The 20,373-nt window shown below is 41.9% G+C and overlaps 1 protein-coding gene across 4 annotated transcripts in view; it reads left to right on the top strand.

The window, feature by feature from the left end:
* Positions 1–20,373, top strand: part of GPC6 (glypican 6) — a 1,109,412-nt gene that overhangs the window by 775,270 nt on the left and 313,769 nt on the right. For 2 of the 4 annotated variants that reach the window (XM_058185203.1, XM_058185201.1), the window contains exon 4: positions 13,509–13,562. The exons of the other annotated variants lie outside the window; for them this stretch is intronic. In XM_058185203.1, the coding sequence (XP_058041186.1) occupies positions 13,509–13,562 (54 nt within the window). The remainder of the gene's footprint in view (positions 1–13,508; positions 13,563–20,373) is intronic. 4 annotated transcript variants of the gene reach the window in all.

The following is a 20,373-nucleotide window of genomic DNA, read 5'->3' as shown; positions in this document are numbered from 1 at the left end:
CTCACGTAGTCACTGAATGTGCTGGCTGAAGATTATAGGAACTGTAAGGCAAGAGTTAGAATGACCATGATGTTGGTATTTGGTCTTCATGAGCAAAGAAACAATAGCCCTCTTTGGAATGGAATGGAATGGAATGGAATGGAATAAGAAGTCCTTGGTACTCTCTGAGCTTGCTTGTTTTCTTGCAGATGTTTCATTACCCTAGCTAGGCAAGATCATCAGTGCTAGTTGTCCTTTCACGGATGTCTGCAGGAGATAATCGAAAAAGACCAGATGACAGCTGCAATAGTGCAATCAAAGCTTTTGATTGTAATATATAAAATCTGAAGCACGGATAGTTCAGAATCATTTATTACAATGTCCTTCCTGTTAAAGACTTCTTCAGCTTCAATAGCAATAATACAAGAGCAAAAAATAGATTCAAACTTAATGTTAACCGCTTCAATCTTGATTGCAGAAAATATGACTTCAGTAACAGAGTTGTTAATGCTTGGAATACACTACCTGACTCTGTGGTCTCCTCTCCAACTCCTAAAAGCTTTAACCAAAAACTGTCTACCATTGACCTCACCCCATTCCTAAGAGGACTATAGGGGGCGTGCATAAGTGTACAAAAGTGCCTACCATTCCTGTCCTATTGTTTCCTTTCAATATATGTTCCTGTATATAATGTTATGGCAAAATAAAATTTAAAAAAAACTGTCTCAGGGAAGGTTAACTTACTTTCTGGTTAATATTCATACAATTGGTCTTTTTGTTCCATTGCATCCTTTCTGTACAGTGCTCTTTCTTCTTTGCTTAAAACGTATAATTTCCCAGAACTGGTCTTGATTAGCAATGTAGATTGACTAAATTTTAGCACAGCCTAACAACCACCTTCTTCTCACATTCATTCTGTTAAAAACACACACAAACCTTAATGTCTAGGTGCAAGAGACAATTCTGCCACAGTAAGCATTGTTTTACTTGAATAGTGTTTTATCTGTATTCTTTACCTGCAATTAAAGCCCGGAAAGACTGACACAACTGACTCCTAATTGTCATGTTTTAGCCTCTCCAGACTGTCTTCTGCAGATTGTGGAGGCTATTAACCTCCATCAGACCACAGGGATTTGTCACCATTTCTTTGTAAAGAGGAATTTAGCTGAACCAATATAAAATTATATAAAATTGGATCTAGACTGGAATGCAGTCAGTTATTAAAATTTAAGATTTGTCAGATGATAGAGATAGAAGAAAGAAAGAAAGAAAGAAAGAAAGAAAGAAAGAAAGAAAGAAAGAAAGAAAGAAAGAAAGGCAGGCAGGCAAGCAATTGGTTAATAGAAAAAGCCTAGTATTGATAGATCACGGAGATCATATTTTGTATTTTTGTAAATATTCCTGAGTTTCTAAATTAGCAGGGACTACTATTACCTTCCTTCCTTCCTTCCTTCCTTCCTTCCTTCCTTCCTTCCTTCCTTCCTCCTCCTCCTCCTCCTCCTCCTCCTCCTCCTCCTCCTCCTCCTCCTCCTCCTCCTCCTTCTTCCAAATTAGTTTTGAAATTAAATGGTTTAATTCCATAATTAAATTTAATTCTATAATCCTATAATTAAATTTAAATCCATAAACCCATAATTAGTTTTAATTCCAAAATTTTTAAACTAAATTTAATTCCATAATTAAAGAAAAGCATTAGTTTTGGTTGACTTGCAGGTAGATTTCTCTTCAAATTATTTTACAATAAAGTCTGTGAATGGCTATCAAGCTGACTTTCTTTAGAATATATCTATTTCACTTCTTCTTTTCTATACCACTTTGGAATGCAAATAGACCTGGATTATATTATGTCACTTTGGAATACAAATAGTCCTGGAATATAATAAGTTCCCTTGGAAGTACCAAGTTCTTGCATTAAAGTTCATAACTAGGTTATGACTAGGTTATAACAGTGTGATACATAATATGTTTGTTTGTTTGCTGTTTTGCATTGACCTGTTTACACACAATTTTCATTTTGAAAGACAGTTCAACTTTCAGCAGCTTTTAGAAGTGACCTTTGGAGTGCAGGTATCTTATCTGTATCAGCAAGCATTCATCTGGGGGAAGTGAAAATTTATCAACTGAAAAAAATTGCTTGAGTGAATAAAGACCTTGGCCTTTCTACCAGACAGAAAACCAGACACAAAATACTGCATAATATTTGACAATTGGTATAAAGGATAATAGGATTTTAATATCGAAGAACTTATGTGGAATTGTGCCCTTCTGTGATGAAGTATTATATATGAAGCTGTCCACAATGCAGAAAAGAAAGAAAGAAGATGCAGAGAATATGCAAAGAACTTTTGTTTCTAAATTTTATTTGTCCATTTGAAACAGGAAAACCATCAGTCAAGGGACAGATGATGTTAACGTTCCAAAGAGAAATTTAGAAGTGGGCCCTGTCCCCAATATTTCCATTTACTCTGGATTGTTCCTTTGACTTTTGTGCAGGAAGTTCAAAGTCTAAAGGAAGATATGACATTGGAAGTGCCATGAATAGCTTCCTCCACTTCATTGGACACCTTGTTCGATTGGGAAACTTCATCCTTTCAGCTGAATAAACACACTTCTCCGTTTCAATCAATATGCAAAGAATGAAAGACCCAGCTGGCAGGCAGAGGAATTTTATGAGAGAGCTTTGTCCCTACATGATATTATGGAAGATAGGGATTAGATGCATATAAATTATGAATCCATGTTATGTTTGTAACCTTCGAAAAAGTACACATTTTAAGTTGAATGTAGGAATAGAAAAAGAAAAAAGTAGGTGGAAAGAATAAAAAGGCAGCAGTAGAAAAGAAAGGCAAAGACAAAAGAAAACTTAAGGAAAAAAGTCTTAATGGCAATTATAAATGCATTTAGATTTTACCCTCTCTCTAAGATTACATTATAATGTCCTTTCCATAATCTACCCTTTGTAATCATCAAATTCAAATATCACAAGGTCATTTTGAGCTGTGATGGCGCAGTGGTAAGAATGCAGTATTGCAGGCTGAATCTGTTCACTGCCAGCTGTTTGATACTGACCGGCTCAAGGTTAACTCAAACTTCCATCCTTCCGAGGTTGATAAAATGAGGACCCAGATTGTTGGGGGCAATATGCTGACTCTGTAAACCGCACTAGGAAGAGATATACAAGTCTAAGTCCTATTGCTATTTTCTCCTTTTTAAAACAAAATTCTAAAAGGGGCTTCCAATAAAGGTAGTTCTTGATCTTTCTCTAAACAAACATGTTAACAATCTATGCTAGTTCCAGGATCTTGACCAACCGTTCTTCCATTGTGGGTATTTCAAAGTCTTTCCATTTTTGTGGATAGAATAGTCTCACAGAAGTGATCATGTATATAAATAATCTTCCGTGGTTCTTTTCCATTAATCCCAGAAAAAAAAAAAAAGCTCTGGCTTCAGTTGAATATTAATTTTTAAAATTAAAATTCTGTAAATGCTTTAAATTGAAAAGAGCTGAGGTAAATAGGTAAATTTCCAAGCCACAGATGCAGCTGTCTAATGAGGCACCCTGAGATAAACCTCATAGGCAGCAGGCAAAAATAAATGGTACTCAAATCCTCTAGCATAACTGAATATATCTATGCTGGGTACTGACACTAAATTGTTAGTTATTAAATTTATTATTGTTATTTCTTGTACCGCTAAGGAAGAAGAGATGCCCTAGTAGGATGATCTGCCTCAAGTGCATAAATAAATTGGCCAGCGCTATGATAGATCATGGAGAGCATCTGCTTCTCTGCTTCAGGCAATAAGAAGTCGCAGACCAACTTTTCATTAACATTCAACTTTGCTGCCTAGTTTAATGGGGCTTGCTTCTCAAATAATCTTAAACAGTCTTGCCATCTCCGCGAATTACAGGACAAACCTATGAATATTTACTGATAAGCCAGTCTTGCCCCGCTGCCTTCCATGGAGCCTTTCCCTCATTAATAGTGCCAAGAACTGTAGGATAAACTGCATTATAATGCAAAGACAATGTACACAGAAATGTAAATTGACTGAGAATAATTCTAAAGCTTTCTAAATATATCATTGTCCCTCATCTTCAGCCTTAGGCCATTGTATGAACTCATCCACTAAGATTTATAAATTAAGGCTTAAAGTTCAGAGTGGTGTGTAAATCCAACCGTGATAGCTTATTCAAGAAAACAGTTTAAAACTAACTTTGGTTTAATTCATAATCTTATTTTCCTGGCACTTGTTACAGCAAACTTCCTTTGCTACAAGAGACCAAAAGAGTTCTATTTTGAACTCTGTCTGGCTGAACCATTAAATAACCTATATGCTGTGAATATGAGTAATAAGGTATTTTATATTACTGGGGTAATATCGAGGCAAAAAAGGAATCAATGTAATTTTGGACATGGGAAATTATTGTTACTGCTTTTTTATTTTGGATTGATATGCTCTATTGTTTTACTTCTCCTTGAACTTTTTGCATGGGGTACAATCAAGATGAATAGAAGAAAGTTGGTAATATGGGCAGAGAGTGGAAAGTTTCCTGAAGAACCAGAGGAAGGGAAGGAGAAAGGACATAATAGCAGAAGGGCAGTATCTAGTCAAGCTTGACTGATCTGGAAAAAGCTAATATGGGTCATATCTGGTTAGTATTTGGATGAGACACCAACATGAAATCTTTGGGCTGCAGGCTAGACTAAGAAAAAGTACCCAAAACATCTTGATAGGATGGAATAGTAAACATCTCCCATATTGATGGATGCTATAGCTATAGAGGGGTGAGGAGTGGAAGTGATGAGACACACATTGCAATGCTGTGACTTGAATTATGGTCATTGGTGTTACAGTCAGGATTGTCACTATCATTGTCATTGTTCTCTCAATAGAATAACACAATCTTTTTTTAAAGTTTTATTGGATTTTTATTTTAAAATATACAACAATATCAATACATGAACAGTGTGGCCTCTGGGTATAAATCATTTTGATACAAGTAGCGATAATAATATTAATAATATTTGTTACATTAATAAAATTTATATAATCCTAGTATTAATATACATGTTTGTTTTACAGTAGTCATTCAATATTTCAATGTTCCATTTTAATGCCAGTGATATTATTTAAGCATACATAGTAATACCATCTTTCAGCCTCTAGTCTTTCCATCTAGTTAGTGCTTATATTCTATTATATAAAAATTATATATGCTAACATTCCCCCTATTTCTTATTTCTATCTTATTCTAGGTCTAGTCAGGCCACCATTACTAATTCTAGTGTTAATATACATGTTTATATTAAGACATAGTCCTTCATTATTTGGTTGTTCAATGTTTCAATACACCATTCTAGTATCAATCATCATATTATTTAAACATACATAATAGTACCATCTTTCAACCTCCAATCTTTCCTTCTAACTATTACTTTATATAAAAGTGTGCATTCTTATTTCTACCTCTATTCTAGTTTTTAATCAGGCCATCATTACATTAGAAAAAAATATTTCCTTTCTATCCATCATCTCTTGCCCATTTTAATACTTCAATTCTTATTTATTTTTTCGCTTGCCTGCCATACTCCTCTTAGATCTTTGTCTCTATCAACATCTACGTCTTCATCATTTAGTCTGAATATTTCTCCCATCTCTATCCCCCTAAGCTGCCGGGTCTCCAGAGTGTTCACCCAAGCCCCTAGCTCCCTTTCAAAAGTATCTTCCAGCTTATCTGATTTCATTTTTAAATCTCTTAAAATACTTTTCCTTGGTTTATTTCATCAGTCAGTATTATCTTTATTGTCTTCTCCTTCTCATCTCCTTGCTTGATTTGCTGATTTGTCTGTTTTATCTTTTTCTCCCTTCTTTCTGTTGTCTCCTCTCTTTCCTGGACTCTTTGCTCTTCATTCATTATCAGTTGTAGTGTATTTTGCCATTTATCCCTTACACTTGGTTCTTCGTCTCTCTGTGATTCTTTGTCATAGTATTCCTAATGCTTTGAAACATCAACACCATTTCTTTTGAAATCTCAGTCATTTCCCCCTGATGGAGCATCTTGTCTTGTCCCATTCTTACTCAATAGTCCAAAAACAATACCATGTCTCCCCAAAAATAAGACCCTGTCTTATATTTTTTGAACCCCAAAATAAGCACTTGGCTTTATTTTTGGGAAGGTTTTATTATTTTGGGGAGTGTGGATCAAAACGGGGCTCCTCTTTCTGTCTTACCTAATTTCCAGCTCTGTCTCCCGAACCCTAACCAGACTGGCTGCACATGCATTTAAATATTTTCAGTGGAGGGCTTATTTTCAGGGAAAGACAGTATATTCAGGTCCAATGTTGCTCCTCAGAAAGTTCACTAATCATAATTCTTTACATCTCAGGTTTATTAATCTGTTCCATTTAAGTAGTCCAGGCACATTTCCAAAAATCAAAAGTCACTTTACTTTACTTAAAGGTCTTCCTTATTCTCACAATAGAGTCCAGTAATCATAAAGTAGATATTTATAGAACAATGAGTATCACCACAGTCCTCCAGATGGATGTTGTTGATTTCTCTTATCAAAATTGGCAGGCTTGTAGAGGTATGGTATATTTCCATTCACCAGTAGATGGCACCCTCAGCTTAGGTTTCAGCATTGTTTTGAGTCTGACAAACTGATTAATCCAAATTGAATTCAATTTATGGGAGCAAAGTCAGCTATTCAAGTAGGTAGTTCCAGCATTTTATAATGTCTTTCCAAAACAACACCTACCTAGCTAAAAGTCCAATTTTCTATGTTTTAAAAGGTCTTTAGCTTTTCTTTAGTTCCTTTCTTTCTGGTCTAGGATTTTTCTCTCTATGGTTATTCGCTGCTTTAAGAAATAGTTCTAAGAATCTCTTTTCCTGGATTTTTTTTTAAAAGTTAGGGTCTATCTAAATTAAAAAAGGAATCTTCTCACCCAGCTCCAGTCTCTGTTCATCTACACTGCTCCTGCACATTCCTTTGTTGCCTCGGATGTCCCAGCTTACTGGCAGCCATGATGGCTGCCTCTTCTCCTTGTTGTGGATGAGAGGGAAGAAGCCCAGGATCAAGCAAGAGAGTTGCAGCTCTCCATGACCTGCAGGGTGCCCCTCTTTACTTCACCACCCCTACAGGGTGGTTTTAGCTGCTTTCAGAGCCCTCCAACAGGGAAAACTTGACATGGGCACGCAGAGACCCACTCCTCACGTCCGATCTCATGGCAACCATCAGCCAGAAGTCATTAGAATAACATTCTGAAACACATTTTTTTATGTTCATTTATTTCTTATATTTATATATCATCATGCCTTCCTACCTTCTTAACTGCCTAAACATGTACAAACATTTATTTATTTGGGGGAGGATGTTCCTCACCCTCATTGAAAAGGTGAAGGACATAAATACATATCATGAACAGACTGGGTAGCTTGCATGGGAATATCCTGCCCTGACAACTTCAGAAGTTTTTTTTAAACATCATCATAGCAGTTAAATTAAGACAGATTCATTCTTTAAAAAAGAAAAAAAAACTCTTGCTGTCCTGCAAAAGTTCCCAGGGTGCCAAACTAATTATCAAGTTCAAATTTCTCTATAAAAAGTAATGTTATTATGAGGTGAAAGGCAGATTTCCTTGTTAGGTATCACTAAGTTGATGGAATTTTGTATTTTAGTACCTGTGAAATAACTGCAAAAATGTATAAGCTATGTGAGGACAGTTACTTTAAGTACATAATTTTTTGGCAGATGAACATAAATAAAAACATCTACTTTAATGCTTCCCCTTAAATAAACTCTCATTATCTTTATCCATTAGTTAGAGTTTATCCAGATTAAGGATACATGAGCTGTGTAAATTATATGAAAGTCTCATATAACAATATTTTAAATAAAATTGGATTGGAAACTCATCAGAGGAAGATCCAACATGGAAATAAGGAGGAATTTCCTGACAGCAAGAACAGTTAGTCAGTGGAACAGAATTGTGGGTACTCCATCACTCTGGAATTGTGGGTGCTCCATCACTGGGGATTTTCAAGAAAAGATTGGACAACCATTTGTCTAAGATACAATAAGGACTTCTGCTTTGGGTAGGGAGTTGAATTGGAAGACCTCCAAGGATTCTTCTAACCCAGGGGTGTCAAACTCAAGGCCCTAAGCATAATGTGGGTGCTTAGATGTGGCCCTCAGGGCTGCCCTGGAAACAGTAAAGGACCGGCCCGCAGTGCCTCTACCAATGAAAACGGAGCTCCATTTTCATTGGCAGAGGGTTGCAGGAGGCCGTCGCAGCCGAAAATGGAGTTCGGGAGCCCGCTTTCTCTGGCAGAATGCTTGGCCCACCACAGGCCCCCCCAACATGAGTGACGCCTGCCCCCTGAGGTCCATCCCTGCCCCCTGAGGTCAAACACAACACAACACATTGCGGCCCTCAATGAAATTGAGTTTGACACCTCTGTTCTAACCCAATGATTCTATGATTTCTATGAAATCTTCACCTTGCTAACACATTGTTGCCTATGGAAATATAGTGAAGAACTGTGAGAGTTATTAACACCTGGATGGGGCTTACCTAACCTGGAAAGTTTAACATGAGAACACACTGAATAGTTTGTTACCAACATTTGCTTTAATAACACCAATATCCTTAAGCGTTCCCAATATGACTGCCTGCAGCAGCTAAGCCTTTGGTTCTGTGCCTGCACCACACACACTGACTTGCCAGGGGTGTGCGTTATTACTATCCTGCTGCACGTGGAAGCCAACCAAGCTTTGCTGTGGCAGAGAACTCGCTGGATGTCTCCAGTTATCATCGGAATGATGCCAATAGGAGGGAGGTGCTATTATCCACAGTGCTGATTCTTGAGGGCTCTGGATAACAAACAAATATTTGAAACAGTCTTTGCTTGGCAAAAACAAATGGCTAGAAGCAGCAGCAACATTTTCTCTTATGATTGCAGAATGAAGTGTGCACGCTTAGATTGGGATGAGATGCAAGTGTTTTATTGCCTCCTCACAGTCACTTCCCACAGGTACAGAGTACACAAGTTTTATCACCACTTTATTATTCAACTGATAACTCCAGATTGTGAATTAAAGGATGTTGACCCAAATTTATGAAAAACGCCTGTTATATGCAGCTCACAATGAGGCTGTGTGAACAAATGGAAGAAAAAAAATGTATGTCCTTCTGTTTAACCTATCACCTTCATTAACCTTGGGGCAAAGGCTAGGGCACGTTAATAGATGTGATTATTTCATATTACCCAGGATGGCAAGGAACTTGCAGTTGAAAAGCATTTCTTAGCAACATTATAAAGATTCAAGCCAAAGGTTGCTATTACTAATTTTAATCATCATCCCACGCCATTCTCAGTCATGTGTTACTGTAAATATTTGACCAGGTTAGTTATATTCTTCATGCCAATGACTTTCAGTATGTAAACCTATTTAAACCTGCAATAAAAAAAGAAAGTAGTCCCGGAGCTACTTCAGTACAATGCAGCCATGTTAAATCAAAAACAAGAATCAGTTTGTATATATAGTGGAATTCTCATCCAGAATTCCTTCATTCCAAAATAACTGCACACAGAAAGAAGAGAAATACACACAAATATTTTCCTCTAACTTCATGTAGCAAAAGAAACACAATCCCCTTTACATTTTAGAAGTACTGGGCATCATGGACATTAGGTCTTTGGGGTTAGTAGGCAGTACAATGCAGAGGTGGGTTTCACATAATTTTACCACCAGCACAGAAAATGTGAGCGTGCACGGCTTGCACGCATGCATGTGGCTTAGAAAACATGGTTAAATAGGACAGCATAGTGCTGGGGCAGTTGGGCGGGCCCAGGGCGGGTGGACGGGTCTGGGGCAGGTGGGTGGGACTGGGCCCACCTGCGGGTCGCCACTACTGCTTCGCCAGAATAGGTCCAAACCGGCTAAATACCATCATTGCTACAATGCGACTTTAAGTAAATCTGGCTCTGACAACTTAGCAGTGAATGTGCATTCCCTTATGAATTGAAACCATATAATAGAATCCTAACTTGGTCTACTCCAAAATACATCCAAATAATGGGATTTAATGACTATGTTCATACTTGGGACTCTTTTTTTTCAGTTTTAGCATTTGAGACAAACCTGTTTCCTGAAATTAGAGTTCAGTAAATTGCACAAAACCAGAAAATGGGATTATTTCACTAAGCAGGTTGAATGGATTGTGTGAATGCAGCTGTTCTTTAGTTGGGGTTGGTATATACCTTCATAGTTCAATCATACTTACAGACATTTGAAAGTAAAATTCCCACTGAACTCAGTTAAATTTCCATTTGTAGGATTGTAGCCTTCGCTTCCTGCTCCTTATTTTACAGAGCAATCCTATACTTGTCTACTAATTAAGTTCAGTGGCTCTTGGTCTCAAAGAATTGGGAATTGTATGGGAAATTTTAATTATGCTAATTTAAATTGTGGTTACTATTCTTCATTTATATAATGCAAATGTGGTACTTTCTCATACTTTTTTCCTCCCTTCATATCATTGTTGCCACCTGGTGGTGACTGCCTGGATTAACCCCTGTAGTTTACTTGGCAAGAAGTCAGATGTGATTTGCCCTTCCCCTTTTCCTAGGGTGGAGAGAGTGGGATTCGCTCAAGGTCACACAGTTCATGCATAAAGTGGGACTAAAATGTACAGTCTCCCAGTTTCTAGCTTGGTGTTTTTAATCACTAAACCAGTAGTTCCCAACAGGGGTGAGCTTCAAAACTTTTAGCAAGGGGTTATCTGCCCGGTTGCTGGATGGGCGTGGCCATGGTGGGCATGGCCTAGTTAGCCTCCTGCATCATGGTGGTGGCAAGCAATATGTTTCCACCAATTATGAAAAATTTCATATCATCGAGTTAAATCATTGGAACTTTCAGGACACAGCCAACACTTCAAATTGTGTCCAGAACCAAATTGTGAGTCTTACAGAACCAATGGTGTAGTTTTGCCAATCAGTAGCTGACGGCTTTCTCAGTGCAATTTTCTGGACTCAATACAGTTTCCAAGAATTCTTCAGAGTTGTTACAAGAACTGTGTATTGTAATATTTGATTCTAAATAAATAAGTATATGTCACTGCAAGTATGGGTCACCTTGTCATCAGGAATTTATATTAATTAACACATCAAGGTGAACAAGAGTATACCTGGTTGATGTTTTTCAGATGAACCCAAAAATAGCACTGGATTGCAGACTTCATTCTTTGGCAGAAATACTGCCTGCCCCAAGCATAGAACATAGAATAATAGAGTTGGAAGGGACCTTGGAAGTCTTCAAGTCCAACTGCCTGCTCAAGCAGGAGACCCTATATCATTTCATATAAATGGTTGTCCAGTCTCTTTTTGAAAGCCTTCAGTAATGGAGCACCCACAACTTCTAAAGGCAAGCTATTCCACTGGATAAAAGCTGACAGTTGCAGGTTGAAACTGGTTTGCTTACTTTGGGGCAAGATGCACCACAGTTTCACAAAGCTCTCATCTAGGGATGAAATGCTGCCGGTTTGGACTGGATCGCCCGATCCGGTAGAGATGGCGGAGGGTGGTTCAAAGAACCAGTAGCAAAAATCCCTGCCCCCCCCACCCATGCCCAGCTGAGCCGCACGATCATCAGAGTGTTTTTGTTTTGTTTTTTACTTTTAAAAGCATTTTTTCTTCGGCCAAAAAAATGCTTTTAAAAGTTAAAAAAAAAAGCCTCTGATGATCACGCGGCTCAGCTGGGATCGTCAGAACCTTTTAAAAGCATTTTTTACAACCTCTTCGGCCAAAGAGGTTGTAGAAAAAATGCTTTTAAAAGGCTCCTCTTACGATCCCAGCTGAGTTGCCTGATCATCAAAGGCTTTTAAAAGCATTTTTAACAACCTCTTTGGCCGAAGTGGTTGTAGAAAAAATGTTTTTAAAAGTTAAAAAAAAAAAGTTGGCCACGCCCAGCCAGTCACATTACCCCCACCACCACCAAGCCATGCCCACAGAACCGGTAGTAACAAATTTTACATTTCACCCCTGCTCTCATCCATACTGTAGCACGATCAGATATCAATTCAACAGTTTCTCTGAGATCAGATTTTAGACAAGAAACGGAGATAAGGCTTATTAGTTAGTGACGGTGTACTCCAAAACCCTTAAAGGTCTTCCAGAAGATTGCTATAGATCAGTGTTGGCGAACATTTTCGGCATCGAGTACCAAAATGGGAGTTCGTGCTTGTGGGGGAGGAGAGCACCGGAAACCGGAAGAGCAGTTCCCTGGTGTGCATGTGTGTGCTGGTCATCTGGTCTTCCAGTTTCTAGCGTGCATGTGCGTGTGAAGACCACCTGGCTAGACCAGCTGGCTAGGATAGATGAGAGCTAAGTGAAACTGTGGTGCACCTTGCCCCAAAGTAAGCAAAGTAAGCATGCATGCCGGTCACCTGGTTTTCTGCTTTCTGGCGCACATGCATGCGTGAAGACCAACTGGCTAGGATAGATGAGAACTAAGTGAAACTATAGTGCATCTTGCCCCAAAGTAAGCAAACCAGTTTCAACCTGCAACTTTTATCCAGTGGAATAGCTTGTGGGTGCTCTATCACTGAAGGCTTTCAAAAAGAGACTGGACAACCATTTGTCTGAAATGATATAGGGTCTCCTGCTTGAGCAGGCGGTTGGACTTGAAGACTTCCGGGGTCCCTTCCAACACTATTATTCTATGTTCTATGCTTGGGGCAGGCAGTATTTCTGCCGAAGAATGAAGTATTCTGGTTTCTGCCGAAGAATGAAGTCACCAGGTCTTCTGGTTTGTGACGTGAATGCGCATGCGCAGACCAGCTGGCCGGCGCTCATGCATGTGCCAGAAACCGGAAGCTCAGCTTCCCAGTGCCCGTTTGCATGCCAGGGAGCTGTTCTTCTGGTTTCCGGTCCTCCTGCGCGCGCGAAGATCAACTGGCCAGCACGCATGTGGCCAGAACCCAGAAGAACAACGGACGATGGCTCTGCATGCCACCTCTGGCATGCATGCCATAGATTTGCCATCACGGCTCTAGATCATTCAAGTGATAGGAGATCCATCCCTCATGAACATGATATATCAGAGGCTGACCATGGGTGCTCCAACACAATCTTCTGAATTCAGCCTTTGAGGAAGGAGTGAGACTTTGTAAAATCATTGTAAGATCATATAAAGTGCCACTGGTCTAGCAGAACAAGGATATAGTTCAGTTTCCACCTACGAAGTTGGCAATTACAAATGCCAGATGAAATATCTATCTATCTCATTCAAGAAACTATGAGCTCAGATGTGACTTTGTCTAGATTCTAGAACTTCCCCAAACATGGCAAGTCAGAAATTGTTTGTTCTTTATAAATTAATGAAGGCTCTTAATTAAATAACTTCATTTGCTTACAGTAATAAAATATGTAATCCATCTGTAGTCCTTTACTTATTTTTACAGTAGTAAATCTCATTCTGTTGTTAATTCTTGCTTCTATTCTTTCTGTTTTATTTCTTACTATAGAATTTGGCCTTCACTCCTTCCGTATTCACTGATGAGGATCACATTCCACTTCAGGCAAACTATTTTCTTTACATATGCTATATTCTTAATGTGAACATTATTGCGTACAGAGACTATGCAATAATTGCTTTTGTAATAATACATTCATACATATATTAGTTTTCTCCACCTCTACAGTCTAGCATATAGTGCTCTTCGTTTCTCTTATAAAATCTATCAGCCCATGTTTGTTTCAAGAAGAGAGATCATAAACTGTCCTTGGCAAGCCATCACATGTTGCTGCTCATACGTAGTTGTTTGCCATTGCTACAAACAATTCACAGGATAATATTTTCTTCTAACACGACTATAGTACAAGTAGTCCTCAAGTTACGACCATAATAGAACAGAATAACAGTGTTGGAAGCGACCTCAGAGGCCTTCTAATCTAACCTCCTGTTCTATACTACCTGTAATTAAAAAACTACCCTGGCTTCATTTAAGAGGCGAAATTGTTAGGAGACCCACCATGAGAGAAGAAAGTTGTCCTTCCCCAGTCTTGAGCTCCACTTTGGATTCTATGTGTGGTCATAACCATTGGTGGGATTCAACTGGTGTAACAACCGGTTCACTTCACATGTGTCCCAAACGGGTGATCTGTGCACATGTAGTACATTTGAAAACAGCACTTTCTACTGCAGCACCGGTGAATAAAACAGCTGAGGTGCAGCAATCCAATCAGCTGGGCTTCAAACAAAGGAAATAAAGGTAGGTATAGCACAGGGGCAGTCGGGCCCAGCTGATCATCAGAACAAACCGGTTCGCTCTCAGCTGATCGTCGGAGCTACCAGTCTGCCCGAACCGGCAGAATCCCACTCCTAGTCATAACCTTCTTATCACATCATTTACTCGAGTCAGGCCTTAGACCTGACTCGAGTAAATGATGGCCCTACGCACATGGGGGGAGGCACGCTGGACTTGATTTATATCTCTGGTCAGTGGTTAAATGATCTGGTACTAGATGATTTAGTAACAGAACCAATGTCATGGTCCGATCATTTTCTCCTTCGCCTAGACTTCCGAACCGCCATTCACCATCGCAGGGAGACGGAACCTATACGTTGGTTCCGTCCCAGGCGCCTGATGGACCCTGAGAGGTTCCTGACGGAGCTTGGGCCTTTCCCTGAGGATCTGGCCCACGGCACGACTGAGGAACTCGTCGCGGCCTGGGAACAGGCCGCGCGGGGCCTTGGACCGTGTCGCGCCTTTGCGGCCTCTGACCCGGCGTAGGTCTCGTCTGGCCCCTTGGTTTTCCGAGGGGCTGAGGGAGATGGAACGCCGGTGAAGACGCCTAGGGAGCACTTGGAGGGCCAGTCGCTCGAAGCTGATCGGACACTAGTTAGGTCCTATACTAGACCTACCTAGTGGCAATGGGGGAGGCGAGGCGTACCTACGCCTCCACCCTCATTGCGTCGGCAGATAACCGCCCGGCCGCCCTGTTTCGGGTGACCCGCTCCCTCCTTCATCAGGAGGTGCGGGATGACCCTTTGCAGGGACGCGCCGAGGAGTTTAGTGGTTATCTATACGATAAAATCGCTCAGCTCCGGGACGATCTGGACCGAATTTGGGATGATCCAAGCGGGGGAGAGGAGGCACGTCTTGTTGAGTCTGTTTGGGATCAGTTTGATCCTGTGGCTCCCGAGGACGTGGACAGGTTATTGGGGAGGCTCCATGCCACGACATGTTTACTGGACCCGTGCCCTTCCTGGCTGGTACTGGCTACTCAGGAGGTGACACGAGGCTGGCTCCAGAGGATTATTAATGCTTCTTTGTTGGAGGGAGTTTTCCCCGCCGCCTTGAAAGAGGCGGTGGTGAGACCCCTCCTTAAGAAGCCTTCTCTGGACCCAGCTATTTTAAGTAATTATCGTCCGATCTCCAATCTTCGCTTTGTTGCGAAGGTTGTAGAGAGTGCTGTGGCTCGACAGCTACCCCAGTACCTGGATGAAGATGTCTATCTGGACCCGTTCCAGTCCGGTTTCCGACCCGGATACAGCACAGAGACGGCTTTGGTCGCATTGGTGGATGATCTCTGGAGGGCCAGGGACAGGGGTTATTCCTCTGCTCTGGTCCTGTTAGACCTCTCAGCGGCTTTTGATACCATCGACCATGGTATCCTGCTGCGCCAGTTGGAGGGATTGGGAGTGGGAGGCACCGTATATCGGTGGTTCTCCTCCTATCTCTCCGACCGGTCGCAGACGGTGTTGACGGGGGGGGCAGAGGTCGACCGCGAGGGGCCTCACTTGTGGGGTCCCACAGGGGTCGATCCTCTCGCCCCTGCTGTTCAACATCTATATGAAGCCGCTGGGTGAGATCATCAGTGGCTTTGGGGTGAGATACCAGCAGTACGCTGACGACACCCAGCTGTACTTTTCCACCCCGGGCCACCCCAATGAAGCTGTTGAAGTGCTGTCCCGGTGTTTGGAGGCCGTACGGGTCTGGATGGGGAGAAACAGGCTCAAGCTTAATCCCTCCAAGGCGGAGTGGCTGTGGATGCCGGCATCCCGATTCAGCCAGCTGCAACCGCGGCTGGCTGTTGGGGGCGAGTTATTGGCCCCAAAGGATAGGGTGCGCAACTTGGGTGTCCTCCTGGATGATCGGCTGTCGCTTGAAGATCATTTGACGGCCGTCTCCAGGAGGGCCTTCCACCAGGTTCGCCTGGTTCGCAGTTGCGCCTTCCTTGATCGGGATGCCTTATGCACGGTCACTCACGCGCTCGTTACCTCTCGCTTGGATTATTGTAATGCTCTCACATGGGGCTCCCTTGAAGTGCGTCCGGAGGCTTCAGTTAGTCCAGAATGCAGCTGCTGGTGATAGAGGAGCTGCACGCAGCTCCCATGTAACACCTCTCCTGCGCAGGCTGCACTGGCTACCTGTGGCCTCTCGGGTGCACTTTAAGGTGTTAGTCACGACCTTTAAGGCGCTCCATGGCTTAGGACCTGGGTACTTACGGGACCGCCTGCTGCTACCACATGCCTCCCACCGACCCGTACGCTCTCACAGAGAGGGACTCCTCAGGGTGCCGTCCGCCAAACAATGTCGGCTGGCGGCCCCCAGGGGACGGGCCTTCTCTGTGGGGGCTCCCACACTCTGGAACGAACTCCCCCCGGGCTTACGCCAGATATCTGACCTTCGGACATTCCGTCGCGAACTGAAAACATATCTCTTTATTCGCGCAGGGCTGGCTTGAAATGGAATTTTAAACTCAAATTTTTAGCAATTTTAATGGGGTTTTTGGTTTTATGGTAAATTTCTTAAATTTTTCAGGCTCATTTAATAAGTTTTTTTAATTGATATTTTAACTTTGTATATTGTTCTTTGTTGGTTTTATTCTGCCTGTACACCGCCCTGAGTCCTTCGGGAGAAGGGCGGTATAAAAATCAAATAAATAAATAAATAAATAAATAAACATGAGAGACTACCTTAATGATGGCAGGATGTGACTGTCAGTCTGATGCAGCACTCCTTTTATCAAGGAAATACAAAAAAGCTAGCAGACATTAGAACAATTTTTCATACTTCTCAGAATATTGATTTGGGGCATATTTTAAGTGACTGTCTAAGATGCTTCTGTCTCATTACCGACAAGTTCAAAGCTAGCATTGCACTGAGAGTCTTTGAAGAACTTGTTTATGGAACGGAAAGATCTTCCATTACTGAATCCTGCGATAAGTGATTTTTTTTATACATTTACAAATGACATTGGTGAGATAAGAATGATGGGTCCAAGATTTACATCTCACAAAATCACTAGGACAAGGTTTTAATTGAAAATAGAGGGCGTTATTATTTCTTGTTTGAGTTCACAGCATAGTTAAAAATTCCCTTTTTAGTCGATACGTTACATTTTTACAGATGAAGTCCGTATGCCTTCCCGTTACTATGTTGTCTTATCAACATTTGGCCAATCCTATTTTAATTAAGTACATAATTAAATTCTCCTACGGTTGCCAATTTGGACTCTGTTTCAGTAATTTCCTAAAACTTGGACTAACCACTTCATTATCTGTCTTTCTCCTACCTTAATTATTTTGCTTATCGTTAGCTTATCTAGAACTTTGGACATTTTTTATTAAAAGTGATGGAGAAGCACATCTACTCAGAAGTATAGCTTAATACTTCAACTGAGTTCAACAGAGCCTCATTTATGTCAAAATTATATATAGGCACCTTAAAACAATTTACCACTGGAGATTGCTTTGACTGGAACTAAACCTGAAATTGAAACTTCAACCTGCAGAAATACTTCAAAATATTTAAAGTAAGTAAGTAAACTGTTTAAAACAGGAGTCCCCAACCTCCGGGCCACAGCCCATTTGAAACTGAGCCATGGAAGTGGCAGGCGAGTGCATGCACAGCTCACCCACCACTCATGCATAACCATTCTCTCTCCCTCCCTCCCTACACCAGTCCGCAAAGCCAGAAGGATTGGGGATTAAAAGTATCTGTGCAGCACTGAGTACAATTTTGGTCTAGTGGTTAACACACCAACCTAGAAAGTTGGAGAACGTGAGTCCAATTCCTGTCTTAACCATGAAAGCCAGCTGGGTGATTTTGGGCCAGTCACTTTCTCTCAGTCCAACCCATCTCACAGCGTTGTTGTTGTGGGGAAAATAGGAGGACGAAGATGTGTTGGATTTGTTTGCTGCCTTGAGTTATCTGTAACATACCCAATGCTCCTACCTCGCATTTTTGCCACAATAATAATCAGTGGTGGGTTTCAAGTTTTTTTACTACCGGTTCTATGGGTGTGGCTTGGTGGGTGTGGCAGGGGGAGGTTACTGCAAAATCCCCATTTCCTTCCGATCATCTGGGTCTTGGGAGGCAGAGAATAGATGGAGTGGGGCCAGTCAGAATTATTACTACCAATTCTCCGAACTACTCAAAATTTCCGCTACCGGTTCTTCAGAACTGGTCAGAACCTGCTGAAACCCACCTCTGAAAACAATCCTGTGAGATGAGTTGGACTAGTTGGCTGTTGTAACTAAGCAGGACTAGAATTCAAGAAGCCTTCCCTGGACCCGGCTGTTTTAGGTAATTATCGTCTGGTCTCCAACCTTCGCTTCGCGGCGAAGGTTGTAGAGAGTATGGTGGCATATCAGTTTCCCTTACACCTGGATGAAACTGTCTATCTAGACCCGTTCCAGTCCGGTTTCCGGCCCGGTTACAGCACTGAGACGGCTTTGGTCGCGTTGGTGGATGATCTCTGGAGGGCCAGGGATAGGGGTTGTTCCTCCGCCCTGGTCCTATTAGACCTCTCAGCGGCTTTTGATACCATCGACCATGGTATCCTGCTGCGCCGGTTGGAGGGATTGGGAGTGGGAGGCACCGTTTATCGGTGGTTCTCCTCCTATCTCTCCGATCGGTCGCAGACAGTGTTGACAGGGGGGCAGAGGTCGGCCCGGGCGCCTCACTTGTGGGTGCCGCAGGGTCGATTCTCGCCTTCTGTTCAACATCTATATGAAGCCGCTGGGTGAGATCATCAGTGGCTTCGGTGTGAGGTACCAGCTGTACATGGATGACACCCAGCTGTACTTTTCCACACCGGGCCACCCCAACGAAGCTATCGAAGTGCTGTCCTGGTGTTTGGAAGCCATACGGGTCTGGATGGGGAGAAACAGGCTCAAGCTCAATCCCTCCAAGACAGAGTGGCTGTGGATGCCGGCATCCCGGTACAGTCAGCTGAGTCCACGGCTGACTGTTGGGGGCAAGTCATTGGCCCCAATGGAGAGGGTGCGCAACTTGGGCGTCCTCCTGGATGAACGGCTGTCTTTTGAAGATCATTTGACGGCCGTCTCCAGGAGAGCTTTCTACCAGGTTCGCCTGGTGCGCCAGTTGCGCCCCTTTCTAGACCGGGATGCCCTATGCACGGTCACTCACGCCCTCGTGACGTCTCGTCTGGATTACTGCAATGCTCTCTACATGGGGCTCCCCTTGAAGGGCATCCGGAGGCTTCAGTTAGTTCAGAATGCGGCTGCGCGGGTGATAGAGGGAGCCCCTCGTGGCTCCCGTGTGACACCTATCCTGCGCAGACTGCACTGGCTACCTGTGGCCTTCCGGGTGCGCTTCAAGGTTTTGGTAACCATCTTTAAAGCGCTCCATGGCATAGGGCCGGGTTACTTACGGGACCGCCTACTGCTACCGAATACCTCTCACCGACCCGTGCGCTCTCACAGAGAGGGACTCCTCAGGGTGCCATCAGCTAGGCAGTGTCGTCTGGCGACACCCAGGGGAAGGGCCTTCTCTGTGGGGGCTCCCACCCTCTGGAACGAACTCCCCCCAGGACTTCGTCAACTTCCGGACCTCCGAACCTTCCGTCGCAAGCTTAAAACACATTTATTCATCTGCGCAGGACTGGATTAGATTTTAAATTTGTATTGGTTTTAAATGGGTTTTATTATTTATATTGTTTTTTAATAATTCGGCCTTCTAGAATAAGTTTTTTAATTGTTATTTTAGTCTGTATTTATATGTGTTTTTTACTTGCCTGTGAACCGCTCTGAGTCCCTTGGGAGATAGGGTGGTATATAAATGTGATTAATAAATAAATAAATAAATAAATAATTCACAGTCTACCAGTTTCTAGGCCAGCACCTTAACCAATCAAATGAAATGTTTATTATTGTGCAACCCAATCAAATAATTGCACATTGGTAAGTAATAAGATGTTTCTTTTAATTAAATATTCCTAGTTCTGTGAAAAATACTCATCAGTTCAGGATTTTTCATTCATTTCATTACATTCATGCTTTCTTTTGAATGCAATTGGTGCTGTCGATACTTCTTGAAGGCAGATTCAAAATAATCCCTATAATTTACCCTTTTTCTG

The sequence above is a fragment of the Ahaetulla prasina genome, chromosome 5 (genome assembly GCF_028640845.1).
Source record: "Ahaetulla prasina isolate Xishuangbanna chromosome 5, ASM2864084v1, whole genome shotgun sequence".
NCBI lineage: Eukaryota > Metazoa > Chordata > Lepidosauria > Squamata > Colubridae > Ahaetulla > Ahaetulla prasina.
This window is presented reverse-complemented; position numbering and strand designations above follow the sequence as displayed.